Here is a 17,895-nt window from a genome sequence, read left to right as displayed (position 1 = left end):
AAGAGAAAAAATGTTTGTCAGTATTTAACTGTGAAATCCAGGGCGCTTACAGACAGCACCCAAATCCGTGCCAAAGTGGATTTGCTCCCCCCACTCCTGCCTCCTGGCAAATCATTTCTGCATGCTGGGAGGACTGCCAGAGCAGCTTAATAAATAATAATAAAAAATGTCATAGGTGACTTTGAGGCTAAGGACACTTGCAAGCAGCTCATTTGTAAGCATGAGAGGAGAAATTGGTGCAGACCTCTCCAGGGTAAGTAAGTGCTCTCTTAAAGTGCTTATTGTTTCCTCTGTAGAATTTGAATGACAGATGAGTGGACAGATGGCTATTACATGGAAAACAACTGTGCAGGAGTGCAGAGTGTGTTATAGTACATTGGAATATACCTGTTTCTCTTGGTGGCCCTGGCACTACATCTCTGTCTCTTTCTTCCTTTGTTTCTTTCTCCACCTTCTTACTATCTGCATTGTTTGACACTGTGGTGAGCATCCTTTCCACGGCTACAGTGGGTCAGAGAGAGAGAGAGAGACAAGTAAATCTGAGGGACATGTATGATCTGTGAAAACATTTCACAAACATATGGCCTATTTTATGTCCTCTTTGCAAAAGATGGTAGAACTGAAAGTTGAGAGAACCTTCCAATTGTGCATGTTTTACTCACTTACTATACTATAATTTGAGGAGAATGTCCTAAGATAATACAAGCTGAGCATCTCCTATCTGAAATCCCAATATACCCTATAATCCAAAATGGCCCACATAGATTGCTGAGATATTAACACCTTTGCTTCCTGATGGTTCCATATACATAAACTTTGTTTTATGCACAACTTTATTTAAAATATTGTATAAAACTATCTTCATGTAATGTATATGAGGTCTATATAAAACATAAATTAATTTCAGATTTAGATTGTGTCCTATCTATAAGATATCTCATTATGTATGTATTTGCAAATACAGATATTCCAAAATTTGAAAAATACATCTGAGCCCAAATACTTTACTCTGGTCAAGAAATGTACATTTGCAGTGCGGGACAGGGGAAGACCATGTGCCTGATCCGGTGCAATAAATAGTATCCTGTCCAAGAAGAATGTAGCCTGGATTGCATGTATAAGTCACAGACACTTCATGGGGAAACATGACACCTTCCTGCTTGCTGTGAAATCCATTTTGGATATTTGGGGGTGGCTGGCACTGCACCACTGAAAGTAGAAGAGAGAAGGTTATGGTGGCAAAATAGATGAAAATATGGCTTGAAAAGCATCTCGCAAAACACTGAAACACAGATCAAGCTCCAACCAACTCCTTTGGTGTCCATTGTTAGCAAAGTTGAAACTTTATTCCCTCTACCTTTTGCTGCAGCATTCTTGTCTCAAAGGGTGTTCGAGTCCTCTAAAACAGGTTTCAAGAGTAATAGGGAGATACAAGAAAGAGGTAGATCTCTTATTCTAGTTGAAGTTGTGGAGTCCGGCAAAGGTAAGGAACTTTGCAGCATTTCTATACTGCCTTTCTCAGCCCAGATTCGATGCCACAATGGTCATAAAACTGTTATTGCCATCAGCATAGCCTTTTGCCTCACAGGAACATACAATCTCACAATCACAGAATGGTCATGCCATAATGTATTGTCGAAGGCTTTCATGGCTGGAATCACTAGGTTCTTGTGGGTTTTTTCGGGCTGTAGAGCCATGTTCTAGAGGCGTTTCGCCTGCATCTATGGCAAGCATCCTCAGAGGTTGTGAGGTCTGTTGGAAGTAGGAAAAATGGGTTTATATATCTGTGGAATGGCTGGGGTGGGGCAAGGAGCTCTTCCCTGCTGCAGTTAGGTGTGAATGTTTAGCTGATCACCTTCATTAGCATTTGAAGGACTGCCTGAGCCTGGGAAAATCTGTTGCTGGGAGGTGTTAATCTGTGCCTGGTTTTTTTCCTCTCTGTTGTTTAGCTGTTATAATTTTAGAGTTTTTTAATACTGGTAGCCAGATTTTGTTCATTTTCATGGTCTCTTCCTTTCTGTTGAAATTGTCAAGAGCTGCAAGACCAAGAAGAAGCCACGAGAGTAAAGATGAAGATCCACCCAGAGGAAAAGTGTTCCTGCCATACATCAAGGGAACCACTGACTGCATAGGGAAGCTGAGGAGGAAACACAACATACAAACAATCTACAAACCCACCAAGAAAATCCAACAAATGCTACGTTCAGCAAAGGACAAGAGGGATCCTCTCACCTCTGCAGGAGTCTACCGTATACCATGCAGCTGTGGACAAGTCTACATAGGGACCACCAAACGCAGCGCCCAGACACGCATCAAGGAACATGAAAGGCACTGCAGACTACTTCAACCAGAGAAGTCAGCCATAGCAGAGCACCTGATGAACCAGCCTGGACACAGCATATTATTGGAGAACACAGAAATGCTGGACCACACCAACAACCACCATGACAGACTACACAGAGAAGCCATTGAAATCCACAAGCATGTGGACAATTTCAACAGAAAGGAAGAGACCATGAAAATGAACAAAATCTGGCTACCAGTATTAAAAAACTCTAAAAGGTAACTCCTCTGAAAACGGTATGTTTTTATCAGTATAATTACAGGTATGGCGAGAAGGGGAAGACGCTGCTTTAGATATTAAAAATGACATGCAAGTAAAACTAGCTGAACTCTTCTTCTCTCCATTACTGTACTCCCCCTCACTTTACTTCTTACCTCCACTCATTGCTGGAGCTGGGCTAGAGGAGGAGTGCTTTGAAGGCCCATTTACCTAAGTGAACTAAGCGAAATGCACTTCTAAGAAGACATGCATGTGAGTTATCTGTGTAATTGCTGTGAAAGTTTGGATTTAGCAAGTATTCAGTATTTGATGCAACTGAGAGAGTTTTCAGAAGTTTTCTGAGGGACTAAACTGTATCCTTTTCCAAAGGCCAAGTTAACCTGATTACCTAAAAATGTAAACCACTGCTGGCATAACAGGAACGACTATTGTAAATTTGACTGTTGAATACTGTGACACACACACATATTACTTGATGTCTTATGCATAGAAGATACACTTGCCTGAATCTCTTTGTACATTTCAGAAGCAAACGTTTGGCCAGCAATATAACTGACTTTCAGCTATTGGCAAAGGGTAACTACCATACAGGTAAGTAACTTTGTGAGTTGTTTTTGTGAGTTGTCTTTATATGCATACTTGCCCTGTTTACAAGTAGGTATAGCTGGATCCCATGTGCCGTCCACTTGGCAATGAATCTCTCTTGAGCCAGATATATTGTAACCAACATTGCAATCAACTGTGACCCTTTGGCTATAAGTATAGATGTTAGATTTGCCAGTGACTATTCTTCCATTCTCTACATGAGGAGGTGGACAGTGAGTCTCTGAAAAGAAGACATGTTTTTGAAAAATAAGGAGAGGAAGCAAAAGCTCCTTTGCTGCAACTATCAGTTGAACAATTGACACAACTTGGTCTTTTGCATTCATAACATAGCTGAAATGAGAGGGGCACATGAAAACCATACCTCCGCAATAGGCACGGCCACTCCACACTCCGTTCAACCCATCCTCAGTAGTACAGTAGATAGAGGCATTTCCAACAAGGGGGTAGCCTTTGTCACAGGTGTAAGTCACAACTGACCCAACAAAAAAATTATCCATGTATCCACCACTACGCTTGCTATAAGGAACCTCTGGTGGAGGGAAGCATGGAATACCTAGAAAGAAAGACAGAAGTTTCTAAAATATTTGAGCATTTTTATCTGCTTTCAACTGAGATATTCACTGGGAAACTGCAGTGTCCAAATCCAGTAGTTAAAGTCAATGGACCGAAGTTTCATCAGTATACAAATATCACATTAAAACAATATATAAGTAATCATGAAAAATGAAACAAAACCTATACATGTTCTTTAGATATCTACATTCTTTCCTAATTATTAATAGACAACAGAGTGAATGGACATCATATGTTTTGTTCTTCCATCATATCCTACATAATCCATATCAGGATAATCATACTAATTTAACATATTTTGTAAGTGTTATTTTGATTTATAAGCACCACTTGGAGAAGATATTTTAAAATGTTGCTTGGGGGAGGAATGTTAACTAGGGTGCAATAGTAAAAGGTTTCATTTTAAGTGAGTTGATAGAAAAGATTGAATTTTAAGGCTGGGGCACGAGGGTTCAAGTTACTCAATGAGTTATAAATTTAAAATGATGTGTGAAATCATAGTTTGTTGATCAGTGTCTTCAGATAAAGTACAGTATATGGCAATTCTTTCATAGGGTTTGCTTGGCAAGATTTATTCTGGGAAGCTTTGCCATGGCTGCTTTGTTCAAAAGAGGAAAGTGGAGTTCGAAGAAGGAGGAGGAGGAGAAGGAACAGGAACAGGAGGAGGAGGAGAAGGAGGAGGAGGGTAGGGTAGGGTAGGTTAGGGTAGGGATTAGGTAGGGATGGGTAGGGTAGGGTAGGGTAGGAACAGCCATGTTTTAAGCTGTGAGAAGTTGACTGTCCAGGATCACTTACTGGGTTCCCATGGTTGAGTTGGGATTTAAATTATGATCCTCCAGAGTTCTAGTCCAACACTCAAACCAGGCCCGTAGCCAGGATTTCGATTCGGGGGGGGGGGAAGTTTTTTTCAGGGGGGGGGGTTTCGGGGGGGGGGCTGAGTCTGAGTGAAAGAGGCTCTAGCCTAGCAAACCTTTTGTATCATTACCCCAATACCCCCATGCATATGGTGGGATATATTGAGTATGGTGATCAGATCATGATAAGAATAAGCATAACAGTTTAAATAATGCACCAGTAAGGCCTTTTCGCGAACCACCATGAGAATTTCGGGGGGGGGGGGGCTGAAGCCCCTCAAAGCCCCCCCCCCCCCCACGGCTACATGCCTGACTCAAACCACTATGCCAGGCTGGCTCCTTTTAGAATGATAACAGGCACACATTCATGGCTGGGGGAAGTGAGCCCCAAGTTTGTTCTCTTCTCTCTTTCTCTCTAACTATGACCTCTTTTCTTTTTACAGAGTGCAACATTCAGAGGACAGCATGGCACAAGATTGCCCTGCATTTAGCATTTGGTAAGGGCACCCTCTGTAGAAACCTGCCTGGTTCTTTAAACCCTCAATTTAAATTCTTGAAATAGCTTACAGCACCTGGTATTTGTTGGCAGTCTCCCATCTACTCGCTTAGCTTCCAATGGAATACAATTCTTAGGAAACTGTACTGTTCTGTTAGTTTAATTGACATCAGCGGAACCCCCGGTGGCACAATGGGTTAAACACTTGAGCTGGCAGGACTGCTGGCCAATGGGTCAAATCCCGGGAGAGCAGGTTGAGCTCCCTCTGTCAGCTCCAGCTCCCCATTCAGGGACATGAGAGAAGCCTCCCAGAAGGATGGTAAAACATCATACATCCAGGTGTCCCCTGGGCAACGTCCTTGGAGATGGCCAATTCTCTCACACCAGAAGTGCAGTTTCTCAAGTCACTCCTGACACACACAAAAATTAAGATTAGTGGGACTTTCAGCCAAGAGATTACCAATTTGTTATACTGTTTTATATACTGAGCTTTGGGGAGCTGTCCTTCAGCTCCATGATTTGGCACTGAGAAATCTGCTTAGTGTTTAGTTAGCTACACAAAGAGGCCATATTTCATTTATTGATTCATTTTTGCAGTGTTATTGGTAACTAAAATTATAGTATGGTTATACAAACCTTTATGAATATTATTTAGATAAACAGAGAGCAAGGTATTTCCTACTTACGCTCACAAAAGACAACAGCGTGGGTCCACTCTACTTTTTTGTCAATAATTACACAACTTCTGGAAGAATGACCAATGAGCCTGTATCTAAATTGGAAAAAGCAGTTATTGCTGTATGCATTTCTTTCTCCATAAATGTACAGAATTTAGAGTTACATCCTTAGAAATAATTGAGAAGAAACCAGTGTTTTCATTGGTTTGCTTCATGCTTACCCTTCATCACAGGTATAGTGTATAGCTGCCCCAAAGAGAAAATCTCCTGATACATGCAGTCGGCCATGGTCCGGTTCTCCTGGATGGCCACATGATTTTTCTAGCAGTAAACGAAACAAGTAACTTTTTCCCATTTAATATTTAGATACTCTCAAGTGCAATACCAATTCAAACTTTCCTTATTCATTCATTTTGTTTAAAGGCAATACATTTACAGTAGGAAAACTTCATGCCTTGATTTGACTCATAACAAACAGTATGATACTTACTGTAGACTTCAAGCAGGACCCCCTATTAAAGATCTTTAGTGAATATTGGAATATCGATAAATAAGTTTAGGGACAGTATGAAATGAATTGTATGTCATTAATTTCAATTCGTTTGTCTCAATATAAATGTATCCCTTTTTGTGTTTGTTTCCATCCCTTTAGCGCTGATTTGTTTTGCATTTTAGAGAATATTAAGAGACTCACTTTTGCAAAATTCCTCAAGTTCTGACCATTCCTGGTTCTGAAGGCATGTTCGAGAGATCTTTAGTTTACTTCTAGCATAGCCAGGAAGGCAGGTGTATTTCACAATTGAGCCAATGGGAAAAGAATTCTTCTCTTTATATTCATCGGTGAGTTCAGCATAATCTAACCTAGGTGGGGGATTACAGCTATCTCCTGGTGACAAAAATGAGAGAGGAAAAAAATTAAGTCAGTTTTTGTGAAACTTGAATTAAATTGAATTCTGGAGTTACAGGCTAGAAGCATGGTTTCTGTGGATTGTGCATGGCTTCCAAGGGATCCCATCATGCAATACATATGCTCCACCAGCCTTCAAGAGCATACTATTTCATAGAATCATAGAATCAAAGAGTTGGAAGAGACCTCATGGGCCATCCAGTCCAACCCCCTCCCAAGAAGCAGGAATATTCCATTCAAATCACTCCTGAGAGGTGGCTATCCAGCCTCTGTTTAAAAGCTTCCAAAGAAGGAGCCTCCACCACACTCCGGGGCAGAGAGTTCCACTGTTGAACTGCTCTCACAGTCAGGAAGTTCTTCCTCATGTTCAGATGGAATCTCCTTTCTTGTAGTTTGAAGCCATTGTTCCTTGTCCTAATCTCCAAGGAAGCAGTAAACAAGCTTGCTCCCTCCTCCCTGTGGCTTCCTCTCACATATTTATACATGGCTATCATATCTCCTCTCAGCCTTCTCTTCTTCAGGCTAAACATGCCCAGCTCCTTAAGCCACTCCTCATAGGGCTTGTTCTCCAGACCCTTGATCATTTTAGTCACCCTCCTCTGGACACATCCCAGCTTGTCAATATCTCTCTTGAATTGTGGTGCCCAGAATTGGAGACAATATTCCAGGTGTGGTCTAACCAAAGCAGAATAAAGGGGTAGCATGACTTCCCTAGATCTAGACACTATGCTCCTATTGATGCAGGCCAAAATCTCATTGGCTTTTTTTGCCGCCACATCACATTGTTGGCTCATGTTTAACTTGTTGTCCACGAGGACTCCAATATCTTTTTCACACGTACTGCTTTCAAGCCAGGCATTGTCCCCCATTCTGTATCTTTGCATTTCGTTTTTCTGCCTATTTAAGAAAAAGTTATTCAAAGATAGAAAATACTTCTTTTCTGAGGAGAGTGTTAAGAATTAAGACCTCAATGTGATACAAAATGTTTATTGTGACATAAGGCCAAATAAAAGGTCTAATAATTATTTCCACTCATAATCACTTACAATGTATTTAATATACTGTACCAGCTTCCACACCTTCAATTAGCCAGTCATCACTACCATATATTTGCAATATATTATTGCATTTGCATTGTTTCTTGAACATTTGCTGTGGATCCAGTAGCCACTGGAACCTGTCTGTTACTATTACTTTGAGTAGCACTGCCTACAGAGGAAGCTCTTCATGACAAAAAGTTAAACCACTGAAAAAATGTTACATACAAATTTTGTACTATGCAGTCCTTTCTCTGCACTAGAATATTCTGTTGTAGAAGAATTTAAAAATATGTCTTGTTTTTGTTCACAGCATCCTCCAAGACAGCCAAAAAAAACATCAATAGCAGGGAGCTTGGAGGAAAAGGCAGTGTTTGTCTGTTGCAAGCTGCCTTTGGTCTCAGCTCCTGGTGACTAGTAGGGTGCATTGTAATGCTACTATGATAGTGATAGACTGTGATGCTACTATTCGACTAAGAGACTTGAGAAACACCACTATGCAAGTTTGATGAGTGACAGAAATGCAGTATAACATCCTATCACGACACAGCTAGAAATGAAAAAGCTGAATTATGAATAAAGGATTGATGCAATATGTTATTTGTGTATGAGGTTATTATGTTTTAATATGTTTAATGGTTTTTAATTGTATTTATATATCTATTGTTTCTAGTGATATTAGGTTATGTTTTATTTGATTTGTATAATGAGGCACTGAATTTTTGCTTAGATTTTTGCCGCTCTGAGCCCTCTGCAGGGTGAGAAGAGCGGGATAGAAATGAAATAAATAAATAATAAATAATAAATTTTGTTAATAAATTCCACAAAGTAGTAGGGAGAACACTCTCCTATATACGTGCCATTTTCACACACACACACAAATCAAAATTATTTCCTCCCCTCCTTGTCTTTTGTCTTCTAAAGAAATGTTTGGGACTTGCAAAAAACACATATCTCAAGGTTCTGCACATGTTCTTCCAGTGACCGGATTAAGCGAAAAAGATGAAATTCAGATTACATCTTTTCCAATTAAGAAACTCAAGGTTACAAATTCATGTTTCAGTATCCTACTTGATATTTTATAGGTGACTTTGAGGCTAAAGACACTTGCTAACAGCTCATTTGTCAGTATGAAAGGAAACGTTGGTGTAGTTGTGACCAGAATAAGTAACTGCCCTCTTAAAGTGGAATCTCCTCTGTGTAATTTAATGACACAGATTAAAAAAACAGATTGACTGTGCCATTGAAAGCAATTGTACAGCAGTTGAGAGTGTGTTACAGTAGATCACTCTGTACCTGTGTCTCTTGGTAGCCCTGGAACTAAATCCCTCTCACTTTCTTCCTTGGTTTCTTTCTCCATCATCCTGCTGTCTGCATTCCTTGAGACTGTGGTGAGCATCCTTTCTACAGCTACAGTAGATCAGAGAGAAGGAAAAATAGGTGTGAAAACATTTTACAAACATACCATATCCAATTTTATAGCCTGTTTGCAAACTATGGTAAAAAGTTGCAAGAAACCCTTGGTTTTACACTGTTACTATACTAGATTTGGAGGAGAATATTCCAAGGTACTACAGTTGAGCATTCCTTATCCAGAATTCTGAAATACTCTAAAATCACAAATGGTCTACATGACGTCCTAACACAGTGACCCCTTTGCTTTCTGATGGTTCAGTATACATAAACTCAGGAAGATCTTGATGAAGTCTTCTGCCAACAGTTGACCAAACAGGCACAGAAAAGAGATGTAGTAGTCATGGGCGATTTCAACTATCCCGATATTTGCTGGAAAACAAACTCGGCCAAGAGTACAAGGTCCAACAAATTCCTCGCTTGCCTTGCAGACAATTTCATGGTCCAGAAGGTAGAAGAGGCAACAAGGGGATTGGCTACTCTTGATCTCATCCTAACAAATGCGGAGGACCTGATCGATGCAGTCGAAGTGGTAGGATCCTTAGGGGCAAGTGACCATGTGCTCCTGCAATTTGAGGTACAAAGGAAGGCCGAAACTAAGACAAGTCAAACCCACATTTTGGACTTTAGGAGAGCTGATTTCCAAAAAATGAAGGAAACGCTGAGCAGCATTCCGTGGACACAGATACTAAAAGACAAGGGAGCTACGGATGGATGGGAACTTCTCAAGAGTGAAATACTCAAGGCGCAATTGCAAACCGTGCCAACAAAGAGAAAAAATAGGACAAGTGCAAAGAAGCCAGAATGGATGTCCAAAGAACTTCTAACTGTGCTAAGACACAAAAGAGACATGCACAAGAAGTGGAAAAAGGGAGAAATCACCAAAGAAGAATTCAAACAAATAGCCAACACCTGTAGGGAAAAGGTCCGCAAAGCTAAAGCAAAAAACGAGCTCAGACTTGCCAGGGACATTAAAAACAATAAAAAGGGCTTCTATTCTTATGTCAGTAGAAAAAGGAAAAACAAGGAGGCGATAGGACCTCTTCGAGGAGAAGATGGGGCAATGCTGACAGGGGATAGGGAAAAGGCAGAACTACTTAATGCCTTCTTTGCCTTGGTCTTCTCACAAAAAGAGAGTCTTCAACCTCAGCAAGATGGAGTGGATGAGGGATTTGAGGACATCCAACCCCAAATTGGGAAAGAAGTCGTCCAGGAATACCTGGCCGCTCTTAATGAGTTCAAGTCCCCAGGACCAGATCAACTACACCCAAGAGTATTGAAGGAACTAGCGGAAGTCATTTCGGAACCATTGGCAACCATCTTTGAGAGTTCTTGGAGAACGGGAGAAGTTCCAGCAGATTGGAGGAGGGCCAATGTGGTCCCAATCTTCAAGAAGGGAAAAAAGGACGACCCAAACAACTACCGTCCGGTCAGCCTCACGTCGATACCGGGCAAGATTCTGGAAAAGATTAAGGAAGTGGTCTGCAAACACTTAGAAACAAATGCAGTCATCGCTAATAGTCAACATGGATTTATCAAAAACAAGTCATGCCAGACTAATCTGATCTCTTTCTTCGATAGAGCTACAAGCTGGGTAGATGCGGGGAATGCCGTGGATGTAGCGTACCTGGATTTCAGTAAGGCCTTCGACAAGGTCCCCCATGACCTTCTGGCAAGGAAACTAGTCCAATGTGGGCTAGGCAAAACTACGGTGAGGTGGATCTGTAATTGGTTAAGTGGACGAACACAGAGGGTGCTCACTAATGCTTCCTCTTCATCTTGGAAAGAAGTGACGAGCGGAGTGCCGCAGGGTTTCGTCCTGGGCCCGGTCCTGTTCAACATCTTTATTAATGACTTAGATGAAGGGCTAGAAGGCATGATCATCAAGTTTGCAGACGACACCAAATTGGGAGGGATAGCCAATAGTCCAGAGGACAGGAGCAGAATTCAAAACGATCTTGACAGATTAGAGAGATGGGCCAAAACTAACAAAATGAAGTTGAACAGTGACAAATGCAAGATACTCCACTTTGGCAGAAAAAAATGAGATGCAAAGATACAGAATGGGGGACGCCTGGCTCGAGAGCAGTACGTGTGAAAAAGATCTTGGAGTCCTCGTGGACAACAAGTTAAACATGAGCCAACAATGTGATGTGGCGGCAAAAAAAGCCAATGGGATTTTGGCCTGCATCAATAGGAGCATAGTGTCTAGATCTAAGGAAGTAATGCTACCCCTCTATTCTGCTTTGGTTAGACCACATCTGGAATATTGTGTCCAATTCTGGGCACCACAATTCAAGAGAGATATTGACAAGCTGGAAAGTGTCCAGAGGAGGGCGACTAAAATGATCAAGGGTCTGGAGAACAAGCCCTATGAGGAGCGGCTTAGGGAACTGGGCATGTTTAGCCTGAAGAAGAGAAGGCTGAGAGGAGATAGCCATGTATAAATATGTGAGAGGAAGACTCTCTTTTTGATAGCCATGTATAAATATGTGAGAGGAAGCCACAGGGAGGAGGGAGCTAGCTTGTTTTCTGCTTCCTTGGAGACTAGGACACGGAACAATGGCTTCAAACTACAAGAGAGGAGATTCCATCTGAACATTAGGAAGAACTTCCTGACTGTGAGAGCAGTTCAACAGTGGAACTCTCTGCCCCGGAGTGTGGTGGAGGCTCCTTCTTTGGAAGCTTTTAAACAGAGGCTGGATGGCCATCTGTCAGGGGTGATTTGAATGCAATATTCCTGCTTCTTGGCAGGGGGTTGGACTGGATGGCCCATGAGGTCTCTTCCAACTCTTTGATTCTATGATTCTATGATTCTATGATTCTATGTTTCATGCACACCATTATTTAAAATATTACATATATAAAAATACCTTCAGTCTAATTATGTGATATCTATTTGGTCAAGAAATGTACCTTTGCAGTGAGGGGCAGGGGAAGACCATGTGCCTGATGCTGTGCAATAAATAGTTTCTTGTCCAAAAAGTATGTAGCCTGGATGGCATGTATAAGTCACAGACATTTCAGGGGGAAACACTTCACCTTCCTGCTTGCTGTGAAATCCATTTTGGATATTTGGGGGTGGCTGGCACTGCACCACTGAAAGTAGAAGAGAGAGGGTTATGATGGCAAAATAGATGAAAATAAGCTTTAAAAGCATCTCACAAAGCACTGAAAACACAGGCCAAGATCCAACCAGCTCCTTTGGTGTCCATTGCCAGCAAACTTGAAACTTTCTTTTTCTCTTCCTTTTGCTGCAGCATTCTTGTCTCAAAGGGTTTTAGAGTCCTCTAAAACAGGTTTTAAGGGTATTAGGGGGCTAAATGAAAGAGGCATACCTCATATTATTTATAGTGTCAGAAGTGAGTTGTGAGTACAGTTAACATGTATTTAAGAACACAAAGTTTAAAAACTTGGCATAGATCCCTGATTCTAGTTGAAGTTGTGGAATCCAGCAAAGGTAGCCACTAGAAGCTGACCAGTTTTGTTATGTCTAGTTTCCTTTGATTCTTGCTTCTAATATCAATTATTCCAAAAATAAATGTTATGCATCTTCAAACTTATCTTTTACCTCATGGCAGCAGCTGAATGTTTTTACAGCTTGGGTCCAGTTGAGTCACAGTACGAGTTGTAGTTGTCCAGTGCTGTTTCCCAGTAGTCTACTTAGTGCCAGCTGATTTGGGAATCTCATCTCCTGACATTATCTCTTGTTTCATTTTGCAACTTTCTAATGAATGGATTTCATGGTAAAAGGCTTTAGGAGTAGTATAACATTGTAGTATTAAAAATGTTGGTTATGGTGCCACTGATATTCTCTGAGGCATCTTGTGCCAGTGTCACCTGCCATTACTGCTTCTGCCCAGTAGATGTTTGGCACATTAGTTTGGCTCCTCAGTAAAAGCCTATCTGATATGGGAGACCCTTCTGGCATCACTGCTGCCATCAGCATAGCTTCATACCTCACGGGAGCATACACTCCCACCACAGGGTAGTGCAATAGTTTACCAGTCCTTATTTTCCTTATTTATAGTCCTCTTAAGGTGCCAAAGATACCTTTTTTATATGTTTGCAATGAACTAACAGGTCAACCCCTCTGAAAACCAAGATATTACTATCGATATATTAGCAGTATTTTATCTCCACTCCCTTCATTGCTGGAGCTATGCTAGAAAAGTAGTGCTTAAGATATCCATACCACTTCTAACCGAACTCAGTAAAATGCATACTATTTCTGTGTGTTATTGCCATGAAAGCTTGGAATTAGCAAGTGGTGGCCCCTTGACTCTGGAGCTCACTTCCCAAGGACATCAGACATGCCCCAACTCTGGCAGTCTTTAGGAGGAGCCTGAAAATGTGGTTGTTCCAGTGTGCCTTCCCAGAATAAGGAAAACTCTCAGCAATATGCCCTCAAAATGCACTTTACCATTGATTTAGGATGGACTGCATTCCCTCATCTCTCTTTGAAAACCCTATACCAGTTATATCCTACCTTGTTCATGCCCAGCGCTATTTTTAAATTTTAAACTATTACATTTGGTCCAGCCATTGGTTTTTAGATGCTTGTGTGTTACTGTTTATTGTTTATTGTTTATGTGATTTATATTAATTGTATTGTATTGATTGTTTTTGTTATTGTTTTTGTTATTGATGTGCTGTGGGCTTGGCCTCATGTAAGCTGTACCGAGTCCCTCGGGGAGAAGGTGGTGGGGTATAAATAAAGTTTTATTATTTTATTATTATTATTACTTGATGTGGTTAAGAGAGTTTTCCAATAGCCTAAATTGTATCCTAGTTAACATGGTTACCTAAAAATGTAAACTGCTCTTGGTATAATAGGATCAGCTATTGTAAACCTGATTTGCAGAGTTACACATATCCCTTGGTGCATGATGTATATTTCAGAAGATAGTGCCTTGCTAGCAATATTACTACCTTACAGTTAGTGGCAAAGGGCACTGCCATACAGGGAAGTAGCTTTGTGTGTTGTTCTCACAATATGTTGTCTTTATATGCATACTTGCCCTGTTTACAAGTAGGTATAGCTGGATCCCATGTGCCATCCACTTGGCAATGAATTTCTCTTGAGCCAGATGTCCTGTGACCAACATTGCAGTCAATTGTAACTCTTTGGCTATAGGTATAGATGTTAGATTTGCCAGTGACTATCCTTCCATTCTCTACATGAGGAGGTGGACAGCGAGTCTCTAAAAAAGAAGGTGTGTTTTTGAAAAATGAGAGGAAGCAAAAGCCTCTTTGTTGCAACTATCAGTTGAACAATTAACACAACTTAGTCTTTTGTACATAAATCATAGATGAAATGAGAAGGACACATGAAAACCATACCTCCACAATAAGCACGGCCACTCCAAACTCCATTTAACCCATCTTCAGTAATACAATAGATAGAGGCATTTCCAACAAGGGGGTAGCCTTTGTCACAGGTGTAAGTCACAACTGACCCAACAAAAAAATTATCCATGTATCCACCACTACGCTTGCTATAAGGAACCTCTGGTGGAGGGAAGCATGGAATACCTAGAAAGAAAGAGGCAGAAGTTTCTAAAATATTTGAGCATTTTTATCTGCTTTCAACTGAGATATTCGTTGGGAAACTGCAGTGTCCAAATCCAGTAGTTAAAGCCAACTGACTGTTGAAGTTTCATAAGTGTACATATGATACATTAACGCAACATATAAGCAATAATGAAAAATGAAACAAGACCTATACATGCTCTTTAGATATCTAGTTCTTTCATAATCTTTCATAGACAAACACAGCACTACAACAGATCAAATAGCCTGCATATGTTATGTTCTTCCGCCAGATCCTACATATCAGGAAAATCAGAATAATATGGTACATTTGTAAGGGGTAGTTTGCTTTATAAGCATCATCTGGCAAAAAATATTTTTTTAAATTTTGGTCAAGAGGGAAGGACTGTTGGGAACTGCTGTAGACTGTTAAAAGGGGTTTTTTTTTTAAAAAAAAAATAACATAATCAATTGTGTAGACTGAATTTTAAGGCTGGGGAGCTTGGGCTCAAGGTCACTGATGAGTTTTTACCCAGTGGGGTGAGGAGCTTCAAGCATGGTGCAATAGCTCTCCACGTTCCCTAAAGAGCCTTTAGGAGGATTTTGAAGCAAATGTCCACACATTATTTAAAATAAAGAAAAGGCCTCAGATATAGAGTTATGAGATCTGAACAAGATATATAGATATAAAGTCAAATTGTTAGAATGTAATTGTAGTTTGTTGATAGGTGTCTTCAAATGAACTACAATATATGACAATTATTTCATAGGGATATCTTGGTAAGATTTATACTGAGAAGCTTTGCCATGGCTGCTTTGTTTAAAAGAGGAAAGTAGGGGGGGGGGGGAGGAAGGGTAAGAATAGTCATGTTTAAAGCTGCATGAAATTGACTATCCAAGATCACTTACCGGGTTCCCATAGTTGAGTAGGGATTTAAATTATGGTCCTCCAATATTCGAGTTCAACATTCAAACACCTATACAATGCTGGCTCCCTTTAGAATGATAACAGGCACACGTTCTTGACTGGAGGAAGCCAGCCCTAAGTTTATTTGACTCTCTTTTTTTCTAACTGTGGCCTCTTTTCTTTTTGCAGACTGAGCACAGTACGGCACCAGATGGTCTTGTATTTGGCATTTGGTAGAGGCCACCTCTGTGGAAACCTGATTCATTATTCAAATCTTCCATTTACATTCTTGAAATAGTCTATAGCACCTGGCATTTTTAGGAGGTCTTCCATCTAAGTACTAATTACGGTTCACCCTGCTTAGCTTCCAATATCAGATAAGATGCAATGCTGTTTTCCAAAATGGCACTTTTTTGCCACTTTTGTTACGATCAGTGGGACTTGCAATCAAGGTGTTAGCAGCACATTGTACTCATTTAGATCATAAGGTCCATAAAGTCATACTTTAATCCAATGATTTGCCCCTGATACCTGCTCTGTTTTCTATTGTTGTTTTTTTCCAGTGGCACAATGTGCCGGTAGGACTGCTGACCGAAAGGTTGGCGGTTCAGATCCGGGAGCTGAGTTTGCTCCTGTCAGCTCCAGCTTCTCATGCAGGGACATGAGAGAAGCCTCTCATAGGATGGTAAAACATCCAGGCGCCCCCTGGGCAACATTCTTGGAGACCGCCAATTTTCTCACACCAAAAGCAAATTGCAGTTTCTCAAGTCTCTCATGACACAACGAAAATACTCCTCTGTTTCTATTTAGAGAGAGAGAGACCCTACTTCATTTTTACATTTTTACAGTTTTGCAATGTTCTTGGAGAATAGAAATTATACTGCGGCACAACCCTACATGAATAGTGTTCAGATCAACAAATAGCAAAGTATTTCCTACTTACGCTCACAAAAGGGAATGGCATGTGTCCACTCTACTTTTTTGTCAAAAATTATGCATCTTCTGGAAGAATGGCCAATTAACCTGTATCTAAATTGGGGGGAAAAGAAATCATGACTGTATGCATTTTGCTCTCTATATATGGAAAGAATTTAGAGTTAGATCCATAGAATTACCTGAATAGAAAAGAGGGTCTGGTCCAATAAGGATGTAAAGAATATTCAGATTTTACCTTCATCTTTGGTGAGACAATTTATGTCTAAACATTGAAAGCCTTTTTTTTTTCTTTTTAAAGCAGGAAATCATCACAAATGAACAAAATGTTCATAATCTTACCCAGTGAAAAGAACACTTCTGAAATGTCTCATCATCTTATGAGGAAACATAATAAACAAAAATCTATATTATCTGATGCTTACCCTTCATCACAGCTATACTTTACAGTGGCACCCAAAAGGAAATCTCCTGATACATGCAGCCTGCCATATTTTGGTTCTCCGGGATGTTCACATGATTTTTCTAGCAGGAAACAATACAAAACTATTTTTCCCATTTAAGATCAGGGTACACTCAGGTGCAATATCAGTTCAGTTTCCTTATTCATTCATTTTATTTAAAGGAAAGAAATTCACAATGGGGAAACTGTATGTCATGATTTCCCACATAAAAAAAACATTAAGAGAAGGTAGACTTTACGCAGTATCCCTATTATAATATAGTTAATAATAATCATTTTAAAAAGGGACTCGGTGTGGCTTACAAAACTTCACATATCATCCCATGACACATAAATACATCAATATCCATAATGGTAACAATTCCAATGTCAATAAACATAAATAACACAAAATTACAACAGTCCTATCTTTTCTAAAAACATATACATAGATGTGACAGAAAGAGCTGGTCTTTCATATTTAACAGTACAAAGATCATAGACAATATTCCTAAAAGGAGGTAAATACACAGGATTTGACGATGGGCTAGGCATACACCTTAATATATGGAGACAATATTTAAAAAAAACAAAAAAAACCAAACCCACATTCTTAATGTTGATATTTATAAACCAGTAGCTCAAGTGGTGAGATTCTCTAACCATTTAACAATAGATGATTAATGTTTGCCTTTTTATTTTGGAGATCAAGTCTTTTGGCAACATTAAGTGTATGGAAGGGCTATCCGTACAGAACACTAGTTAAATTGCACAAAATATTGATTATTAAATTGCAAATGTAGATCTATAAAATAGGCATGAAAGACAGAACAGTTTTCATTAGCTGATTATTTTGTGGGACAATCTAAAATTTCATTTTATTAAATATTAATGTCGTTTACATCAAATTTAGTTCTTTCCAACAGACATGGATACACCAAACTTGCTGCTTGCA

General features: G+C 40.0%; 1 protein-coding gene and 1 long non-coding RNA gene across 2 annotated transcripts in view; one reads left to right on the top strand and one right to left on the bottom strand.

Moving 5' to 3' along the window:
• Nucleotides 1-17,895, bottom strand: part of LOC132773594 (complement receptor type 1) — a 55,923-nt gene that overhangs the window by 30,793 nt on the left and 7,235 nt on the right. Inside the window, exons 3-14 of the mRNA XM_067468071.1 lie at nucleotides 16,924-17,023; nucleotides 16,509-16,594; nucleotides 14,470-14,661; nucleotides 12,043-12,225; nucleotides 9,010-9,123; nucleotides 6,464-6,655; nucleotides 5,991-6,090; nucleotides 5,779-5,864; nucleotides 3,531-3,722; nucleotides 3,207-3,389; nucleotides 1,027-1,209; nucleotides 388-501 (exon numbers count right to left, since the gene is read on the bottom strand). Of these exons, the coding sequence (XP_067324172.1) occupies nucleotides 388-501; nucleotides 1,027-1,209; nucleotides 3,207-3,389; nucleotides 3,531-3,722; nucleotides 5,779-5,864; nucleotides 5,991-6,090; nucleotides 6,464-6,655; nucleotides 9,010-9,123; nucleotides 12,043-12,225; nucleotides 14,470-14,661; nucleotides 16,509-16,594; nucleotides 16,924-17,023 (1,725 nt within the window). The remainder of the gene's footprint in view (nucleotides 1-387; nucleotides 502-1,026; nucleotides 1,210-3,206; nucleotides 3,390-3,530; nucleotides 3,723-5,778; nucleotides 5,865-5,990; nucleotides 6,091-6,463; nucleotides 6,656-9,009; nucleotides 9,124-12,042; nucleotides 12,226-14,469; nucleotides 14,662-16,508; nucleotides 16,595-16,923; nucleotides 17,024-17,895) is intronic.
• LOC132773599 (uncharacterized) lies at nucleotides 115-8,065 on the top strand. Its single transcript, XR_009631327.2, has 4 exons — nucleotides 115-253; nucleotides 3,090-3,154; nucleotides 5,040-5,093; nucleotides 8,027-8,065. It is a non-coding gene; the product is annotated as an uncharacterized lncRNA (long non-coding RNA).

This window comes from Anolis sagrei, chromosome 4 (assembly GCF_037176765.1).
Source record: "Anolis sagrei isolate rAnoSag1 chromosome 4, rAnoSag1.mat, whole genome shotgun sequence".
Classification (NCBI taxonomy): Eukaryota; Metazoa; Chordata; class Lepidosauria; order Squamata; family Dactyloidae; genus Anolis; species Anolis sagrei.
Note: the sequence above shows the minus strand (reverse complement) of the source record. Positions and strands in the feature narration are given on the sequence as shown.